General features: G+C 42.2%; 4 protein-coding genes across 14 annotated transcripts; 2 read left to right on the top strand and 2 right to left on the bottom strand.

Annotated features, from left to right (window-relative positions):
- The first annotated feature begins 240 nt into the window (after nt 1–240).
- On the top strand, nt 241–4,787 carry LOC143521264 (deoxynucleotidyltransferase terminal-interacting protein 1-like). Its single transcript, XM_077013941.1, has 13 exons — nt 241–664; nt 1,548–1,618; nt 1,732–1,828; nt 1,916–2,014; nt 2,095–2,160; nt 2,392–2,448; nt 2,567–2,628; nt 2,708–2,753; nt 2,851–2,909; nt 3,132–3,192; nt 3,293–3,364; nt 3,446–3,501; nt 3,833–4,787. The coding sequence occupies exons 1-13, from the start codon at nt 590–592 to the stop codon at nt 3,939–3,941; spliced, it is 930 nt and encodes a 309-aa protein (XP_076870056.1). The 5' UTR covers nt 241–589; the 3' UTR covers nt 3,942–4,787.
- A 115-nt stretch (nt 4,788–4,902) lies between these two features.
- Nucleotides 4,903–7,426, top strand: ube2c (ubiquitin-conjugating enzyme E2C). Of its 2 annotated transcripts, none has more exons than XM_077013943.1 (7): nt 4,903–5,032; nt 5,663–5,768; nt 5,945–5,972; nt 6,055–6,141; nt 6,279–6,483; nt 7,028–7,087; nt 7,253–7,426. In XM_077013943.1, the coding sequence occupies exons 2-7, from the start codon at nt 5,674–5,676 to the stop codon at nt 7,288–7,290; spliced, it is 513 nt and encodes a 170-aa protein (XP_076870058.1). In that variant the 5' UTR covers nt 4,903–5,032; nt 5,663–5,673; the 3' UTR covers nt 7,291–7,426. The 2 variants fall into 2 exon arrangements, with proteins under 2 accessions (XP_076870058.1, XP_076870057.1); XM_077013942.1 differs by having other exon boundaries at nt 5,026–5,118.
- Nucleotides 7,427–7,491: 65 nt separating this feature from the next.
- Nucleotides 7,492–9,822, bottom strand: LOC143521262 (regulator of G-protein signaling 9-binding protein). The gene is made up of 3 exons (XM_077013937.1): nt 9,724–9,822; nt 8,957–9,218; nt 7,492–8,623 (listed from the first exon to the last, which is right to left on the bottom strand). The coding sequence occupies exons 2-3, from the start codon at nt 9,156–9,158 to the stop codon at nt 8,091–8,093; spliced, it is 735 nt and encodes a 244-aa protein (XP_076870052.1). The 5' UTR covers nt 9,159–9,218; nt 9,724–9,822; the 3' UTR covers nt 7,492–8,090.
- A 755-nt stretch (nt 9,823–10,577) lies between these two features.
- Nucleotides 10,578–20,349, bottom strand: LOC143521259 (E3 ubiquitin-protein ligase RNF182). Of its 10 annotated transcripts, none has more exons than XM_077013926.1 (5): nt 20,211–20,349; nt 18,869–19,083; nt 18,175–18,250; nt 13,459–13,696; nt 10,578–12,599 (listed from the first exon to the last, which is right to left on the bottom strand). In XM_077013926.1, exon 5 carries the CDS (start codon nt 11,933–11,935, stop codon nt 11,159–11,161), a length of 777 nt encoding a protein of 258 aa, XP_076870041.1. In that variant the 5' UTR covers nt 11,936–12,599; nt 13,459–13,696; nt 18,175–18,250; nt 18,869–19,083; nt 20,211–20,349; the 3' UTR covers nt 10,578–11,158. The 10 variants fall into 10 exon arrangements, with proteins under 10 accessions (XP_076870041.1, XP_076870049.1, XP_076870042.1 ...); XM_077013934.1 differs by having other exon boundaries at nt 13,584–13,696; XM_077013927.1 differs by lacking the exon at nt 18,175–18,250 and having other exon boundaries at nt 10,578–12,015; nt 12,309–12,599.
- Nucleotides 20,350–20,404: the final 55 nt, after the last annotated feature.

Genomic DNA, 20,404 nt, shown 5'->3' with positions numbered 1-20,404 from the left:
TATGTATTTGACCATTTGTAATGTTAACTATTGCATACATTGCATTTGGTACAGCAATGCATTGTAATAAGTTATTTTAATGATTCAAATTACTCGACCCGTTGTTATTGTAAAGACGCTTTAGTAAATGCCACAACTGTAATGGCGGAATAATTGGTACAAACATCCTTATTCTCTTGCAACGCCCAGGAAAGTTCTGCGCATGCGCTGCGACCAACACGCTTTTATTTTGAAACCCAAGTCAGACACCGGAAGTGTTGAAGTACTTTTAGCACAGACTTTAGCACAGAATTTTGGGGCTTGTTCGAAGAATTTTTTTTTGTGCAGACAACTAATTATTTTTTACTCTTCTGAGTGTTATATCTTTTAATCGTTTTCTGTGTATGATAAATGGATTGTTAAAGCACAATGCAATAACGGACTGGCTAAATAAAGCAGTTAAATTGCTTTCGCTCGCTGTCGAGCTTGCTAGCTGGTTAAACTAGTGAAACTAGCGGGCTCGTCTGAATCAGGTTGCGTTTGGATCGTCTCGAGAATTTTTTGCTTCTTGTTTTTTTACTGAAATTAAGGCAATACAATCTTCTACAATATGGGCGCCCATAAAACTGAGGGGCGAAGAGACTGGCTTCAACAGGACGTGGCAGAGCAGCAGGTTCAGTCCGTGGTGAGTCACACCTGTGGGCGACGACCCATCGCTCATCTCCCCACCCTGGTGTTGGTTCAGGTCCGATAATCCACCGTGGTGCTGGTTCAGGTCCGATAATCTCCCCACCGTGGTGCTGGTTCAGATCCGATAATCTCCCCACCCTGGTGCTGGTTCAGGTCCGGTAAACGCGCAGAACAACGCGGGCCTCTGTGTAAATGTTACATTTGTAACATACAGGTTGATAAGTGTTTCTACTTTTGGTCGCTGTATTACGGTAACTTGAACCATGACCTAATAAATATTTACTAACTTAGTAAATGACGTACTGAAAGGTACTAACTTAGTAAATGACGTAATGAAAGGTACAAAGTTAGTAAATGACGTACTGATAGGTACAAAGTTAGTAAATGACGTACTGAAAGGTACAAAGTTAGTAAATGACGTACTGATAGGTACAAAGTTAGTAAATGACGTACTGATAGGTGCAAAGTTAGTAAATGACGTACTGATAGGTACAAAGTTAGTAAATGACGTACTGATAGGTACAAAGTTAGTAAATGACGGACATTATATGTTTTGCAGAATTGCGGTCTGTCACTGGGCTTGCCAAATTACTTCCTGAACAGGGTGGAAATGTTTTTATAACCAGATGTAACCAGACTTGCAATGCGAAAATCAGTCGTTAAAAATGTTCCAGAAAATTTACTTTCATGTCAGTAGACAAATAGCTATTAGAAAAGGGCAGGCACAATGCCACAACTTGTTTTTGTTTTTTTGTTTATTTAACCTAGGCTTTGGTGGTTAATCATCAGTGCTTTAATCCATGAAAAACGGTGTGCTGTAATATATTTATTTCCTCAACCATATACCGAGTAAATTTCTGCCTCTTTTTGTGTGTTAGAACCCTTGGAATATCATGATAAAGCATAGACAGGTGCACCGTAGGGGTAGACGCTCACAGATGACTGTCAGGTAAATGAGGATATGATTTCAGCTCTTTCATTACTGTACACCCCAGTCTATATATATATGTTCTGTACCAATTGGTTAAAGTCATCAGTAATCCGTCTTTGTGGTACTGCTAGTTATACAGATCCTGTGATCTCCATGGACCTCCTACGGACAGTTCTTCAGCCAAGCTTCAATGAGGACATTATGGCAGTCTTCAGAAAATACATGAAGGTGAACATGCAAGAACATTGTTCTCCACCTCTTTATGACCGTGACGACAAGGTACTTATTCTAGCTGTGTTTTTCTTCCATGCTCAGTTCTTTGAGAAAGCAGCCAGCAACGTGAAAGAAAATGTGGGAGACGATGTTCACACAGATCACCTTATTAAAGAGGCTTGTCGTAACTGCCTTGAGCATGTAAGGAATATATATATAACCCAAGAGATTGAAAGTGAAGTACAAAGATTTGTAGTTAAGCAGATATTTTCTCTGTCTAGGCAAAACAGCTCTTTCCTGATACTGAGAAAATCACCCAAAGACCCGTTTTTGACCCCTCAATAAAGGTATCGACCAATCAGCACTTTTGTAAAAGAACCGTTGATGTTTCCAGATTGCAAGAGCTCTGAGTAAACTCCTGGGGTGTAACTTGGTGTACATAATTGCAGCTTAAATTGCATTTGCAAAATGTAACATCACAACTATTCTCCCTCTTAAATATTCAGTTATTAAAATGGGAGATTCCACCTGCTGATGGTGTGAGATCTTGTAACTAAAGGTTTCCATCCACTTTGCAGCGATCTCGTCAGATGGAAGATGACTCCAGCCAAAGAGGCAGTCCAGTCCCAAAAAAGGTAGGAAAATTAAAGCTTGGTTTTACTCAGCTGATCAGTAGCAGATTTTGTAATTGGATCATTTTTTAAATTATTATTATTACATTTTTACTGACGAATTCAATTCACTTGTGTTCAGAGGAAGGGCCGTCCCCCTGGCCCAGTAATGCAGTACGACAGACCTATACCATACAGCACTCCGTAAGTATCGTAGATGGCCTTTCTGGTTTCTCCCCCATGACTAGACTGTGTTTTAAAGCTACAAAACTCTTCTACGCAGGATAAAGCCCAAGACATCTGAACCCATAAAGCGAGAAGGACCAAAAGTATGGAGCTTTATTCCCACACCCGGTTCTGTAATGATGATCTACACGTTTGATGGAAAGAAAAGCCAGCACTGATCTGCAACTCTCTTTCTTACAGTGGGATCCATCCCGGTTGAACGAAAAAAGCACATTTGTTCTAGGCTCCAGGGCCAACAAGTAAGATTTTATTCATTGAATTCATCGAATGTAACTGTTGATACGATGACGATTGACGTCAAAGTTAAGTGAGGTCGTAAGCAGCATCTAAGGAGACTGATTCTTCTCTTTGGAAACAATGTGATTGAAAGGTTTCATTAGGGTGCTTTGTTTATTTTGGGTTAATTTGTATTTGTGGTATATGCCAGAATGAAATAATCCTAATTGTGAGTGTAATTTCAGGGCGTTGGGGATGGGCGGCACAAGGGGAAGGATCTACATTAAACATGCAGACCTCTTCAAGGTATTGTGGATCCCATTGCTCATGGTAGGCTAAGCTTCTCCTGCATTGTTATAGCAGAATACTTGAATAGCGTGTGTGTGTGTGTGTGTGTGTGTTTCAGTATGCTGCTGATGCTCAGGACAAACACTGGCTTGCAGAGAGGCAGCACATGAGGGCCACTGGTGGAAAGATGGTAAGGATGTTTGTGACGTGTGTGCCACTTGAAAGAAAACTTGATGGCTTCATTTTCTTTCTATGATCTGCGATCTTTCAGGCATACTTACTTATTGAAGAGGATGTACAAGACCTTGCCACAAGTGAAGAATACAAGTAAGTCACTGCTAATAAACATATTTCATTGCACCTTGTCCTTAAATTTCAGGTTAAATTGCCTGCCTTATTCCTTAAACTAAATATCTGCATTTAACCAATATTAGTAGATAAGTGATTTGAGCGTGTGATCCTCTGAATTCCCATTTAATGCATGTTAGTGATTTTAAATTACTTCAACAATAACTAATCCAACATAGCAATCCAAGCATTTTTCTCTCCGTTTATTTGATTTTTATAGCGGCATGTCCTTGTCTGTCATGGATGAACAAGCCATGGAGTTTGGGCACCGAAGCAATTAATATCATATTTGTTCTTTCTAAATTCCTAGAGACTGCCCTGAGTTGAGGATGGATGAGCTGAAGCCATTTGTGGTGCCATCGTGGATGGTGGAAAAGATGCAGAAGGCAATGGATGCTCAGAGATCAGAAAAGGAGTAGCAAGACTGGGAGGACAGATGAGAAGAGGTGGCACAAACAAAAAGTATTGATCCAGCTTCAGCAGCCAAAGTCCTATGACTTATTTTTAAAAAGCAAACTTATATAATTCTTGATATTCTTTAGAGGCAAACTGATCCCAGATTAACGTTCCTCAGACAAGTTTGGTGGATACAATTCCTAATGGGATTTTTTTTTTAAGCACTTTTTCCCAGCCAGATGTGACTGGACCATGTACATGTTAATGTCTAGAAGACCTACAGTCTAATTTCCATTATTTTGATTTGTATCAACGTTTTATTTGTTTTCGCGCAAGCACAATAGTCTCTGGCCTTACAATCAAGCTGGGAACTTTTTTTTCTTATTATACAAATGGTTTTTGAAAACATTTTCACATTTGGTTTTTGTATAAGAAAAAAAAAATCTGCATTGGTACATGCTCAGTAATATTGTAAGAACTATGGTCTCCCTTTTCCATGCTATCTTAATGTCTTTTGAACTGTTTGGAAATTTCTTATGAACGATTTTTCACATTATACTGGAACTTTGTGTTACAGTTCTGTATTTTTTGTCATATCCTTATAAATAGGGATGTTTTTCTTTGTTTATAATTTCCTCTGTTTTTACATTTATATACTGTGTAAACAAAGGAGTCTTGTACTCAGGCTGCAGCTGTTGTCAGTTGTGATGTGTAGTAACTCACTGTGGAATCTCTTTGTAATGAGGATTAAACCTAGAGGTGGAAAATGACATATTTTACATAACTTTAGTAATTTGTTTTACATCGAGGAAAAATAATGTAAGCTATTTGAAATGTAAAAATAAAACTTTTAAGATAGAAAATGTAAATGAATGTAGTAATTAGTTGATGGGAAACAACTGGCTACATTTTATTGCCCATGTTCATAGCATATGTTCGTGTCGTGTGACGCATTCAACGGTTAATAAGACGCCCACGTCAAAGCGTCGTCCAATCAGATCGAAGGACTCTTGAACGCGCATCGTTTCATGGTTGCTAAGGCCCAGCATTGTTTTCTAAGTCTGTTCGTGATTGGTGGAGATCGTCTCCGGGGCGGTGAAACGGTTTTGAGAGAGTAAGTTTAAACGGGGGGGCGGGATGTGACTTTTTAAAAAATCTCGCTGTGGACGCGGTTGGTACTGAGGGCGAAAGGACTAGACGGTTGGTAATAATCGCTCGATATCAAATGTGTTCTGTAACTTTTATCAAACGTCTGACCGTCTAGACTAGTGACATATGAAATACGGGATTATAAACGCATTCGAGTCCGGTTCTGTTTGGCTGTATCGGTGTTGTGTACTTGAAGTCCGACACCCTGCGCCGCTAACCGCTAACTGAAGGGCTCGCCTCAGACGTTAGCTTGGCTAGCTTAGCGTACCGAAACGGCGGGTCTCGTGAGCCGCGCGTGCCGCTGTTCCTCGCCACGCGAGCCTAGCGCGTGACCCCAGTGAATTACCGCCGTGTTTAAACGCTGAGCGGACGCGGCTGCCGCGAGCGACGCGTCGGGTTAGCGCGCCGGCTACGCCTGGCTGGTGGAGCTAGCCGCGTTAGCCCACATAGGGAAGACCGTAGTTACACGATAAACGAAGAGAAACGGGGAGGATTTGACTTCTTTTAATGGTTGTCTAGTTTAGGGACGAGGTTTCACGGAAGGAGGGTTAGTCAGTGTCGTTAAATGGTTTCTGTGTGTGTTTTTGTTTTTTAGATTTTAAAGCGATGGCCTCCCAAAACATGGATCCTGCGGCGTCTACGGCCGCGTTAAAAGGAAACGAAACGGGAGGAAATGTACCAAAGGGATCCGTCTCAAAAAGGTAACTGTGGGTAGTCATAACACAAGTTTGGTTAACTGTTGAAACCACCAACACATGAACGGGTAAATGGTTAACCCATCGACGGGGAATACTGCGGCTTATAGAAGAACACGATCGTTTTGTAGTGAATACATGTTGCCTTCTGATTGATTTTATTGGCTTGCGTTTGTTTCCAGGCTTCAGCAAGAGCTGATGACACTTATGGTGAGTGAATATCCATCATCCTTATTGTTTTCTGTCCCATGTTTTTATATTTTCACTACTGATGTTTGATGTTGTGCTGCAGATGTCGGGAGATAAGGGGATTTCTGCATTCCCAGAGTCTGACAATCTCTTTAAATGGATTGGCACAATTGATGGTGCTCAGGGGACAGTAAGTTTACTAGTATATAATTTACCGTGTTGACAGTAAATGTGTATATAAAGGCATATTGGACTGGGCTTAATCTTGTATTCAGTCTTGTATTCCTAAACACTGCTCAATGCATGATTTGTCTTTATCCTTTTAAGGTATATGAAGGTTTGAGGTATAAGCTCTCGCTGGACTTTCCAAGTGGATACCCATACAACGCCCCACGAGTGAAATTCATCACGCCCTGTTTCCATCCAAATGTTGATGAGAATGGGTTCATATGCTTAGACATTTTAAAAGAGAAGTGGTCAGCTCTCTATGATGTTCGATCCATTCTGCTGTCCATTCAGAGTTTACTTGGAGGTGAGATGTTCTTCAAACATATCTACATTCACCCCTATATTTAATGTTAACTGATAACTCATCCACTGTGACTGTCAAATATCCAGCCAATCTTAATGACTTTCCATGATCCTACAGTCTCCAGTCACCTATGGTGTGTGTATCTATCTATAAACATTTGTATATAATCATTTGATACATTTTCTTCTACCTGCATGTTATTTGATATCCATCTTCTAGCCCTTTATCACTGGTTTCTTTTTGGTCATAGGACTGCTGTTAGATGTTTTAGGGAGGCAGGCAACACAAAACATGATGACATAATGACCCAGGCTATACTTTACTAGTTGACACTACTGTGTAAGCAGTGGTCCTGTGTTGAGAAACTCACAAGTGCCAAGATGTGTAATGAACTGTAATTTAACAGATGAGCAACAGCCTCTAATTTCACTTGTACATGACGTTAGCAAGATGGCTCTAGCTGCCTAGTGTGAGTATAGGAACAAGTGTGATCTTGAATGAAGTATCTGGTGCCTGAACGGTATTCACATTATTTATTTTTTAGAACCTAACAACGACAGCCCTATGAATGCTGCAGCAGCTGAATTGTGGGACAACCAGAAAGGTATGTGGCTTAAATCCATGTGATGGGTAATGCGCATGAATGAGCTTTAGCTGCAGTCCACTCGGTTCGGTGTGCGCTCATGTCATTTTGGTGTACTGCAGATGGTCTGTTTTCTTCCAACGTGCAAAAACAAGTTGGAATGTTTTGTTTTTGTTCTTATTTCAGCCTTCAAAACCCATTTGCATGCAACATACAAGAACTGACCTCCAAAATCAAACCTGCCTGCCTCTCCACTTTTATCTCTGTGACTGTTTTTCTTGCTCATAATTATGTAAATTTGAATCCCGAGTCTGTTTATGTACAGTATTTGTATGTTGAATTAAACTTGTCTCAAAGCCATTCAATAATTGCTCGTGTGTTTGTGCTAATGTTACATTAAACCTTGTACACTTCACAAAAGACGTACAGCTTTATTCAGTGTACTTTTATTTATTTTTTGGTTACTAAATGCCTTAATTGTCGCTAGACAGCCTTGAAGGATTTAGACAAGCATTTTTATAACCAAGACCTGTCATATGACTGGGCAGGAAAGGACGTTTAAGTAATGCCATCTATATGTTAATAGCCATGTTATTTACTGGAAACCTTAAGTGGACTGTGTCTGCCCCATTAACCCCTCTGCACTTCTTGGTCTAATTCTCTGGTCTTTCAACATCATCTGAAGTCTTCTCAGTCAGTCTTGCCCTGAACCTTGAGGGTTTTGATTTAGGAGGGCTATTTTTGTCTGGAACATTTGTTTTAAGCAGAAGATGAAGCTTAAGGTAAAACTAACACCTTAACTTTAATGAAAGATTCTCACAAACGTGTGTGTGTATTTAAAATATAGCATGTCATTTGAATAGCAAGTAGAGGGCAGTGTTTGTACAAATTGTACTGTGCAGCAGAAAACGGGTCTTGTCTACTCTCCAAGGATATATACTGTTTTTATATAAACCCTTATCTAGGTCTGGAATCTAAAGCTATGCTTCAGAGCTGTAGTTTCCTCTTCATTAAAACGTCCAGACTAGTTGAGCAGACAGAAGGCACACCCTAGTCTGCAGGTGGAATGGCTGCAGCAGCCAGAAGCTCTGTTGTCCTGCGAAACCACCTCCACCTCCATCATCTCCTCCAACACGTCCTCCAACTCGTCCTGTCCGTCCTTGCAGGCCTCGGCCCAGGCCTTCTGTGTGGGCTCCACTGACCAGAGGGGAATGTTCACACTCCGCAGCATCTCCTGGAGCAGACCGTCGATCTCCACCACGTGGGCCCTCAGGTCTGGCCTCGGTTCCTCGTCCCCCGTCGCCCAAGGAACCTGCACCGTGGCAGCCCGACTCGCTACCTCAGATCCCCCACCGACGGCACCAGTGTTGACCAGGGCCTGACGGTCCTTACGCTGGGTGAGGGGGAAGATCTCCTCCAGGGTGCTGACTCTCCTCAGGTCTTGCTGGAAACTCTCCAGGCAGGAGAGGAACAGCACCCAGAGGCGTTCCACCTGCTCGCGGTCTTCCTGCCCTTGTTCAGTCTCCACCAGCAGGGCGAGCAGACTCTGGTGCAGCCCTGCGACACCAGCGCGTAAGGCAGCACAAACAGTAGCGGACGTAAGGTGTACTGCATTTTTAAAAAAGCACACACCAAACCTTCATAGCCATATTCATGATAAAGCTTTGGCATTGTTATGAATTGTCAAAATCAGTTTTGTTATAGCGAGCCGTCATATCACATCAGAGCTAGAGCAATTGAAATGCACATAGACGTGACATGGGTCAGGCCACTGAGCACCATGATTCTAATAAATAAAATAAAACATCCCTCCAAGGACGCGCAGTTTTGCAGCAGCCCCATGAGCTGTCAATCACTTCACATGCCCCGCCCCTTCCTCATCTTCCTCACCTGTGCATATCCTATGAGCCAGCGCCCTGGTCCTCTCCAGCTCCTCCCTCAAGCTGCTCCCGTCCGTGTTGCTCCCCAAGCTGGTGGCCATTTGCTGGTAGCAGGCGGTCACCCTGCCCAAGGCGGACTGCGCATGCTCACACTTGCTCACCTGCTTCCGCCTGGCCTGGATCTCCCCCACCGAGCGCTGCCACCGGTTCATGGCCAGTCATGCGCACGCCGCCAAGCAGCCAATTAAAGCTCGAGCACGCTTGGGACTCTCCTACGTAGGAGCGAGCCCGGGCATTAACTAAAAATAACTGAACGAAGACTCTCGTCTGTAGAGCATTTTAAAGTAATTAAGGTCTCTTTCCAGTGAAATGTATTTCTGTATTGTATTGTTTAACGTTGAAGTTCGTTTTTCCTCACAAAGAGCCACATGCGATTATGTGGAGTGTAGATTAGTGATTAGGATTATGTCTGGTCAGTCCAGCATTAATGTGCTCTAATCCTTAATATTAATCCAATTTTTACTTTTTAATGCAATTAATATTTTAAATAACATTTAAACTAAGATTTTTACCAAATTAAAATAAATAAAAATAAACAACAATTAGGCTGTTAGCTGTTGCTTTTCACTTTTCCCAGTAGACACTAATCCCTTTAGTAGTAAGTACGCAGTGTTATCTCAGTGAGACTCCATAAAATATTATTAACTACTTTTCAAATAGTCATATTTTTCCTATGTAAAACCATTTCACTTTGAAAGGAATCCAACCAGTGATTACCTGAGTCTTCCTAAGAGTCCTTCAGACCTTTGTCTCCTGTCATTCTCATAGCTGTGTTGACAGTCTCTCAGCCTCAGTGCATCTGAGATGGCTTCTGCCAAACACTCTCTTATCACTCGCCTCTCCTTCTTTTCCAGTAGGTTCACAGAAGCTGGTCTTCAGGGAGACGCCTTTCAATTAAGGCTAAACCCCGCAGCTGAGGCCCTGGGAGCCTAACGAGATGTGAGGGAGACCTCGCGTCAGACAGAGCTACTTAATTTGAGTCATGAAAGGACGGGGGTGTTTTTTGTGTGCCGAGGGAGCCTACAGCGGGTCCATCTAGTGTTTCCTTTCATTCCCGTGTGCGTGTGTGCAGGGTGAAGTGCTCTCGGCGCGGTTAATTGTTATCTAAGAGCGTGGAGCGGGACCTTCCGCTGCCCCCACCTCCCTCCCAGTGGTTCCTCGGGCTCGTTTGAAAGCAGAGCATGAAGAGGACCCACGGGTCTCGTATCCAGAGCAACCCCTCCAATATTGGTCTTATTCTGTTAGCAAAAACATCAGGGCTACAATTAGTCCTCTGACATCATGAATAACTAATGATGCTCATATTAATATATGCCTCTCTCTAAACATATGTCAATTTTTTATTATTGCTGTTCTTTCTTTAAATTCTGATATGATTAAGTATATACAATTACGCTTAAAGGAAGACTTTGGTTGTCAAGCCCTAAAACTGTATTCTCATGTAATACCACTTAATATTTTGCTTCAGGGGTTTCTTATTCAAATTCTAATCTGATAACCTTTATGCCTCATTAACCGATATCCTGTTGACTGTTTTAAATCTTTATTGAATATCTAACAGTTTTGGCCGTTAGAAGGTATTGGTTCATTCTCAATGACAAATGACCAAACACACACACACACACACACACACACACAAAACATTAAAATTCAAATCGACATGCCTTACAGAGGCAGCTATGGAAACTTTCATACAATAAATGGATTTTCATAAAACAACACAAGTGAAGGTAGAGAGGACAATATTTTTTTACTTATGTGTTATTGAGCAGAGCCTATAGTTTCCATGTTAGGCATGATATAATCTCATTCTCTTATTAGTAGTGTGTAAAAGAATCACAGTCATGTTGAAGTGCCGTTTGACTGAGCTAACGAATACAAAAAATCCCAGCACACTTGAGGCAGCCTCTAAGCTTAATACATACAAACTGCTTCAGTCGTCGGGACCTAGCCGCTCAAGTGAGGTGAACACTGCCCTGCTTACAAGCTGAAAACGACTGTAAAGAGTTCACTGTTAAATGCTGGTATATTCCGGTGCAACAGTATGTGAGCAGTCAGATGAGAGATTTTGGCTTGGTTTGTTATAGATCTTGCTAAGTGAAGTCCATAATGTCTAGAGATTGGCTAAACGCAGAGAAGCTACCCCAGGGGGTTATGTGGCTATAGCTTCCATGATCTCGTGGCAAAGGCATTGGCAGAAGCCGTAGAAAACACAGAGGACGAGGGTGGAGGGCACCAGGCTGACCAGGATCACGCCCATGGTGAGCTGCTGGATCATCAGCAGGTAGATGCCCAGCGGCAGGGAGCTGAAGTACACCAGGCAGAGGACGCCCATGATGAAACGTGGCACCGTGCGTGACGTCCACGCCCGGCACTTCTGCACGGGCAGGTGGCAGGGCAGCGAGTCCAGGCTGGCGGGCCGGTACAGCCGCACCATGTTCAACATGCTCATGGAGTCGGACGACGACTGCAACTCCCCCGGCACCTCCACGATGGTGATGACCAGGCAGTCGGAGGAGCTGTGGGCCTGTTCGCCGGCCCCGCCCCCTCCCCCGGCCCCGCCCCCTCCGCTCAGGCCGCTGGGGGTGAGGAGCACCTCGCCGGGGGGCGCGGGGCCGCTCTTACGTGCCCGGTCCTGGTAGGCGAGGATGGCCAGGATGTTGCTGTCGTCTTGAAGGAGCCAGATCTCCTCGTCCGGCACGTGCGTCTCGTGCCGACAGAAGGGGCAGCTGACCACGCTGGGCGAGGCGTCCAGCTCCACCATCTTCTTCAGACATTTGGCACAGACGCGGTGTCGACAGCCCAGCACTTTGGGCTTGCGGGCCCGCGTGTCATAGCGGTTGTAGCAGATCTTACACTCCAGTTCCTCCACCGTGTAGACCACGGGTGGGTGTGCAGCCTCCGTCTCTGAATCAGACTTGTGGCTCATCTTAAGAGCTGGACGAGATGAGCAGGTGGAGCAAAGTGTCCTCTGTTCTTGTGTTGAAGTTCTAAAGGTTTTTTTTTAGACTTTGGGGGAGGGGGGTGGGGAGAGTTAGTGATGGTCAAACTGTGTTTGAATACTGCGGTCTCATTTTTTCTCTGATGTTGTAACACAATCCAAAAATGTAACTATTCCCTGACACAAATAATCTATATATCAACTCAGTTTCAGCCTAGAAATTAAATACCAGTGGCCCAATAAACCATGATTATCTTGGAAGTCATAATGACATGTATTTCTACAATAATGCATGCAAAATATTTCCCATGCATAACACTTGTACAGAGCTGTTTTGTATTTAGAGTTCCTTTGCACTCACATGCAAAATTTCAGCAACACTAGTTCAGGAAGTGGAGGTGAGGAGTTCTTCAGAGCTACCGTTCTAGTCTCTATGAGCTCCTTCTGGATCAGAACACCCAAGACAAAAATACTGCTCCTCAGTGATCCACAGCTGAGGTGTGATTTGGCAGAACGTCTTTAAAGTACTGGGTAAAACCATCTTGACATGTGTCTGCTTTCTTCACCAGGTATAAAGAATATCCATGAGTGGTGACACATAGTTTTAGTCCATCGAGTATTGAGCCGCAACCATTTACGGATAAGCTGCTTCCTGCAAGAAGACACAATCAAAACATTCAGTTAACTGTCAACTTGAATAACTATTTCAAACATATGTTTATTATTATATACATGGTATATTTTAAAAGCTGCCATTCTGCGGTCACTGTCATCACTATGTCATCACTATATTAGGTACACCTACCCAACTGCTCATTAATACAAATGTTCAATCAGCCACATGGCAGCAACTCAGTGCATTAAGGTGTGTAGACATGGCCAATACGATCTGCTGCAGTTCAAATTATAATGGGGAAGAAATTATAGTGGGGAAGAAAGGTGATTTAAGTGATTTTGAACATGGCATGGTTCTTGGTGCCAGACGGGCTGGTCTGAGTGTTTCATAAACTGCTGATCTACTGGGATTTTCACGCACAACCATCTCTAGGGTTTACAGAGAATGGTCCAAAAATGATAAAATATCCAGTGAGTGGCAGTTCTGTGGGCACAAATGCCTTGTTGATGCCAGAGGTCAGAGGAGACTGGTTTGAGCTGATAAAACGGCAACAGTAACTCAAACCAAGGCATGCAGAAGATGCAGAAGACACACCGGCTGCCACTCCTGTCAGCTAAGAACAGGATACCGAGGCTACAATTCACACAGGCTCAGAATTGGACAACTGAAAACGGAAAAATGTTGCCTGGTCTGATGAGTCTCAATTTCTGCTGCGACATTCGGTTGGTAGAGTTAAAAATTTGGCATCAACAACATGAAAGCATGGATCCATCCTGCCTTGTATCAATGATTGGTGGTGGTGGTGGTGTAATGGTGTGGGAGATATTTTCCTGGCACACTTGTGACGGTGAGTGTATACACATATAAATATATATATATTAAACGGAATACATACGGAAATGTAACATCACCCTGCATTATGGAAGTAAAGGAGGAACACTGTATTCTATGGTCTTTGTGGTGTTGGTGTTTGCAAGAGAGGAGTCCTCTACTTTCTGTGGGTGAAAATCAGCATTCAACCTGTCCTCCACTTATGTCCTTCACTCTTGTCCTCCACATTCATCACGTCCCGTCTATGGGACATAATACCGCAGGCCAAGTTATAGCTGTGCGTCTGTTTGTCTCTCAGCCATCTAGGAAATGAGGACAAGAGAATTATAGCGGCCTTAGCATACGCCTCATTATTTACACTTGACAAGAGTGAAACGACATGCTGGTTAATGAAAGGAAGCAGATGTACTCAGATGTACTCAGATGTACTCAGATGTACTCAGAGCCCGCCGCGACGCTCCCGGCTAAGTTGAGGAGTGTCCAAGTGGCTAATTATCTTTATGGTCCCGCGAGAGAGGGTCTCGCGCACGTAGGCCGTGGCCCCTAGGCCTTGAGGGCAGGCGTCTCACCCTACGTGACATAACACCCCTCACCGTTGCTTCCTGTCTCCGCCTTGTTTTTCTCTGGTCATCTTTTTCACACACATGCACATTCTCTCTGCATCGCTCAGAGCAGGTTGTTAGAATTCGAACTGTCTATAAATAGAATGTCCGCGCTAGAGGAAACACAGTAGGCTTTATATAACAACTACCCCCGCCCAACTACCCTTGATGACTGTGATAAAGAGTACACCTCTCCATCTCTCTCTCTCTCTCTCTCTCTCTCTCTCTCTCTCACACACACACACACACACACACCCACATATACTAGACATATGCAGACACACATATCTACCCACTGGAAAAAGGTGAAAGGCAAAGAAATTTTGACTTTGACATTGTATGGCAGGTTGTCTCCAAGGGGCCCTGCATAAATAGCAGTGGACGGTTTGCAGTGGGGAAGCCCGGCAGGGTTGGTCCTGCTGTGTGAGACGCAGACATGCAGTGTGCGAGAAGAGCACTTTTTGCCAGCTTGACTTCAACACCTATTAAAAATGCAGCAAGCCAATACACGCCGGAGGGCACATCTACATTTAGCTGAGTAATCAATGTAGCTGCATCTTCAATGGTGCATGTTAACCTGTGTGATACAGAGAAATCGTCATGCTTAAAGAAACAGCACTCCAGAGGCAACGCTACTGTATGTTCACGTGCGATTTGGGTGCTACGGAGGAAGACACACCTGTTTGCATGTTTCTGTTTCAGCTTTGTTCACTCTGTTAGATAATTATATGCTAATGATATGTCAGAATGGAAAACCGAGGACGTCTGCACCTCACGGTGACCCCCTTCCCGTCATTCAACATAAGCCTGTCCACACACACTACCCTAAGGTCTATGATGATATTCCATGGAGCTCAGACCAATGCAGAAATGTCAAATTGACACTGACATCAACATTGCCTTTAGCAGGAACGGATTGTCCTCATTTTTTTTAAACAACTCTTAACGTCAGACTGCAGTGGGGACAAAACATTTGGCAATGACAGAACCCAGCTTGGGACTACAGCAAACTGTGCATTGCTTGAAACCTGAGTGTTTGAGAGAGAGAGAGAGAGAGAGAGAGAGAGAGAGAGATGGAGACAGGTAGAGATGCCAACAATGTAATATATCAACAAACAAACACCATCTGTGCCCCTATCCTATGGTCAACACAAGTGATCCGGTTTCTCCTCTCTGGGCCAATATTTATACCTCCCTTTGAGAGGAATAATACGAAAATCCAAAGAATGGAATAGTTCATGATTTTTGATATGCATGCCTTTTTAATCTGCAAACCTCTTAATATTGATTTCGGTGTTCAAAACATTATTCTTATTATATGTAGAGGAAACAGAACTGCCAGTTGTTCCATTGCAGCAGAAATGCAAGTGATTGGATGTTTACAATACAAACGTAGTCATTTTGCAGAACGCAGGGTCAAATAAAGGCCAAAGGAGCACATTTATATTTTTATAAGTTTTCAGTTTTTCATAATGGAAAGCTAAATCATATTCAGCTAGAAAAATAACTAAATCAGAACATTTCCTAAGATCCCGTGAACTGAATGACCTGGGACACATCAAGAATGTAGTAATACGGACATCATTTGAGCCCTTTAAGAAATGTTCAAGGAAACAGTCACTATATTCCTCCACCTTCTCACAGTTTTTCAGTTTTAAGACTTATATGAGAGAGGAATTAATTGGTTGATTATTTCTAGTGTGTTGCCTTGCAAATCCCAATGAACAGCCGAATAGCTCATTCAAATACGAGCCCTTGGTTTTTTTCATTTCGTAATGCATATCATTTAGCCTAAATGTTTTATTTGTATTTATATTTGAGGTAAATAGCTGTGAAATAAAATTGTTATGAATAGTACAACGTTGATTATTAATTGGTTTAGAGTTTGAGATGTTACAAGAGGTCAGTGAAAGTCATTAGTGAAGCTGACTCAAACTGCATAATCTAATTAAGTGCAGTCCTCTTATCCTCTTAAACAAATCTCAGAGCTCAGGGGCATTGCTATTGTTCAGTTCTACTACGGACATTTTAGGTACAGTCTCAAAGTGGAATCAGGTTTGGTTTGCTCCAATAGCCTAATTTACATAATTGTTTCACATTTTTTCATTCACTTGTTTTATTTCTCTTTCTTAATTTCCTGCATACATGCAAACAACACGTTTTATTAAAACATGGAGTGTTTGGGGGTGGGGGTGGGGGTGGCCAAGTTTAATCAAGAAAGCAAAATCACAAAAATCGGCAGCTGTGTGAAGAATCTGAATCCTTCCTCTGCTATCACACCATGACATTCTTCTACTGAGTCATGAACGTTTCACAGCTCTTACCCAGCAAGAACGCACCAAACAACCCAACCAGTACGAAGAGTATTTTTAACTGAAAGTGCACACAGTGCAGATGAGACTACTGTAATGTATATCTGTATGTATCCCGCGCATATCCTGTATATCATATTGGTCTATTCTCACTTTTATTCATATTTTATTTATTTATATGAACTACTTCATATTTGTTTTAAGTGTTTTTATACACAGGGCTTCATAATAGTATTATCAGTTTTTAACCAGTCTATGTAAGATATTTACTTTTAATGTTCAATTAATGATCATTAGTTCAGAGGTCTTCAGATTATCAGGTTGCAGCATAATCCTAGCGGCTAGGACCTAACCTATAGCATTTGCTTTGATTATAGAACAGGTGTACCTAAATGATTCAGAAAACAAATACCTACATTTTTCTACCTTATACCTACCTGTCATGTCTTCAAGTCTTATTTGTATTATCAACAACAGCAGACCCAAAAGCCAAATGAAAGTCCCACTAGCCTGCGCATTTAATCTGACACTAGGCTACATATTAATTTGACAAATGAACACCTTCACACATCTATGTAATAATGATCCACTCATGAGAGGAAAATGTAAAGAGACAGAGTACTTTGCCATTACGTAGGTAACTCATCTATGAAGTACTCTGAGTGACTGTAAAATGGCCGTATGCAACACTGGTCAAGGCACCTCAGTACCTTTAGAGTGTCATGACCATTAATTCACACTACTGGGCTGAGTTCACACTACTCAAGAGAACTACACTGTAGGTCTGACATGCTGATGTCCTGAGAGATTAAAAAGACACAATGTAATAAAAATAATGTAACTGGGAGAATTCACAGGCATTTTTAAAATGAATATTTGAGAATTGTTTTAAAGCTATAATATGTTGACTGAAGTATCAAAATAAGAATACATAAAATGTTGCAGAGTTATTATAATGCCAAGATATGGCTAATGAATGATTTATTGCTGCAGAAAAATTACAAAAACAAACAACCGTCTATCACAATCACTGGATCACATCTAACCTGTGCTTAAATCCTTCCACAGCACCACATACTTCACAATCACAACAAATACGATGCACTGCTGCCACCTTTTATTATGCATAAGAGGTCTGCAGCCTTCTCAAGAGCTTTGGCCTCTTGCCACTGTCTAAATTTATCACTTTTCTCTCAAAAGCACACAGCCGCATTTGGAGGAAGGGCCTGTGTCTTTGTCTGGGATTCAGTGGGACAGCTCGGTGACCACCTCACACAGTATAGGGAGTGTTTGAGGACGACACCCCTCACCCGGGCCCCAGCGCCCACACAAAGCCACCTAGCTGACACGTGTCATAAATGACCTGGTTCATGAAAGTGCTCTTCTTCATGGATACAGCGTTGTGCACTAATTGGTGACTATGAATTGTGCAAAGTGAGAACATGGAAGATGTCTCTGTGTTGGAGACTGAAAACCAGTTTGGCTGCTAATTGCAGTTTATGGTTCTGCTGTTACAATATAATTAAGGCAAGCGTTACATTTTTAAGCTCTTCCCATGACCTTAATAACAACATCTCCTCTTTCATGTGAACTTTGCCTATTCACATTAGTCCATATCTACATTAGTATTATAATAACAATACATAAGCTAAGATGTTCAAACCGATTTGTATCTCTATGTGCACTATGAAAGGTTGAGGCAGCTCCTTCTGAGGTAAACTGAATTCGTCCTCCTCATTAGACATTATATAACGCTCTCTGAAATCTCTCACTGCAGTCCCCACAGTTATTCTGAGTCGACAAATATTACTGAATTCAGTGTCACTTCACCGTCAACGAATGTTGCAAAGATTGCGGTGTGCTTACTTTGGACGAAAGTGGAAACTGGCCTGCTGCAATGTGATGAGTGCAAAATGATTGTGACTGAGGCCTGACTTGATTTCTGTAACAACATTAAGATGTAGTATTACACTCTTGCAACAACACCAACGCATTTTTAACTTGCAGAGGATTTTTTTTGCGGAGGGCAGATTTCAGCAGCCTTTCCATCTAACCTCTTTAATTAGCAACAGCCCATTAACACTGAAAATAGTCATGAATAAAATAACGGGTCCTTCAATGTCTACACGTGTTGCCGTAGTCCAACAGGTCTTTTAAAATTGCCCACAACATCCCCCCGGAGAAAGATGGAGAAAGAGCGACTCTTATAATAAACAGTGAAAATAGCATTACTAATTAACGCTCCTATCACATATGTATTACATGACCCTATGAAGGAATGACTGAACAAGGAAGGTCTTTTTTTACTTCAACTCCTGAAAACCATATGATTTTGCCCATTTAAATGTTCACAAGCGTTAATTAATACGACAAATTGGCCACGTCGACTCAACTAAAGTCGCACTGGTGGCATCGTTAGGCTGATCCTCGACTGTACGCTACAATATCGGCACATAAGATTGTCACTGCTTTGGTTTAACGGCATGTCTCAGATCATATTTAATAACTGTCGATGTAAAGGCTCGGTTCACATCCAGTGGTGGTTGAGTCCAACACTCACCTCTTAGTTCTCGTCAACAGATCACAGCCGTCCAGTCCGAAGATCACTGGAGCTAATCAGAGCAAACGTTTCCCTTTTCCACCGTGTTGTGTCGCTTGCTGTGGTGAGTCACAGTCAATCTCGAGGTCCCATCTGCCCGAGCAGGACCGCCACATCCCCCTCAATGCGGTACCGACACAACATCATAGCCTGCACACATCTCTCCTCCGCGGTTGCTGTGGCAACAAGACCCAGTGCGAAGTGTGACCGAAACGACTCGAGTACCAATGATGCACAGACTTGCCTTCGCACTACAACTGATCTTAATCAGGATTAAAACATCATTCCTTATACATTTATAAATCAAGGTTTTAAATAATCTAGATGACGATTAAGGACGCCAGTCAAAAAGTTATTCAATTGTTTGTCTAGTACCCTAGCTGTTATCTCAGACGAGGAGTCAATTGGGCTTTTCCCATGGTCAGAAAGGCAAAAGTAACATATCCTACATGACAACAAACCTCTAAAAGGAAACAAAATTATGTTTTATAGAATGAGGTTTTAAAAAACATGGGCCTGCATTGCTCTGCAGCCTTTGTTCATTAACCTATGCCAGTACTAACTTAAGTAATGCAAAAAGTGAACATGCAGTTAGGACTAAATATAAAAGAGATTTAGGCCAAGTTTATGAAAACAAAAAGCCTTTGCAAGAATACCCTTTAGACGTCAAAGCAGACCAGCAGATGGCGCTATGGCTGCAGTAACAGGTACGACGTCCTACACAAGCGCTTCAAGAAAAGTGGAGCAAGAAAACGAGGCTCAGACCCAAAAGTCCCGTTGATGTCTGAAAAGTGTAATAAGCTACATATATAAAAGATGGCTGTCTGGGTCACTCACACCTATCAGCTCACATCGCACAAATTTTCTCACAAATCAAGTGCTTTGTTGTGCGTGTTAATTGATATTATATAAAATCCTTTATCGTTAGTGTTTATGTTACGCGAATCCAACTGCACAGTGTAACTGCAGCCACACTAGGAAATGGTGAAATGGCGCCATCTTGCGGTAATATTATGACGATGACAATATTTTAAACCATCTTTTGCACTACTGTTATTATTTTTATTGGGCTATCTATGAAATTAGAATCTATTTCTTAATAACGACAATAATTATATTTTAAATGGTGAGATGTAAGTAGACTTTTCGATTTCTTACATTTCGAACTTTTACATTGTATTTTCGAATTCTTACAATTTAAAATTAGTAGTCATCTTGTTTTTTTTTTGTTAGATACCCAGTAGCATTGTCTCCAGTTCAAAAGATGAACTAAGTCACTGTTAGGTTTTGAGAAACAGTTTACCACAAGGTTTTGGAGGAGTTTCTTTTCGAACAGGAAGTTGCTGCTGGTCCCTTTGATCTCCGCGTTCGTCGCTGCGTCTCTCAGTCTCGCGCTGCGTCCGTGTGTCGTCAAATCGTCTTGATGGATGTTGGCAGTCAACACTGCGAACGCTTATAACCACCCCGAGTCCAATCACTCTGTAGCCATCGCGATTC

Source organism: Brachyhypopomus gauderio, chromosome 8 (genome assembly GCF_052324685.1).
Source record: "Brachyhypopomus gauderio isolate BG-103 chromosome 8, BGAUD_0.2, whole genome shotgun sequence".
NCBI classification, from domain to species: Eukaryota; Metazoa; Chordata; class Actinopteri; order Gymnotiformes; family Hypopomidae; genus Brachyhypopomus; species Brachyhypopomus gauderio.
Note: the sequence above shows the minus strand (reverse complement) of the source record. Positions and strands in the feature narration are given on the sequence as shown.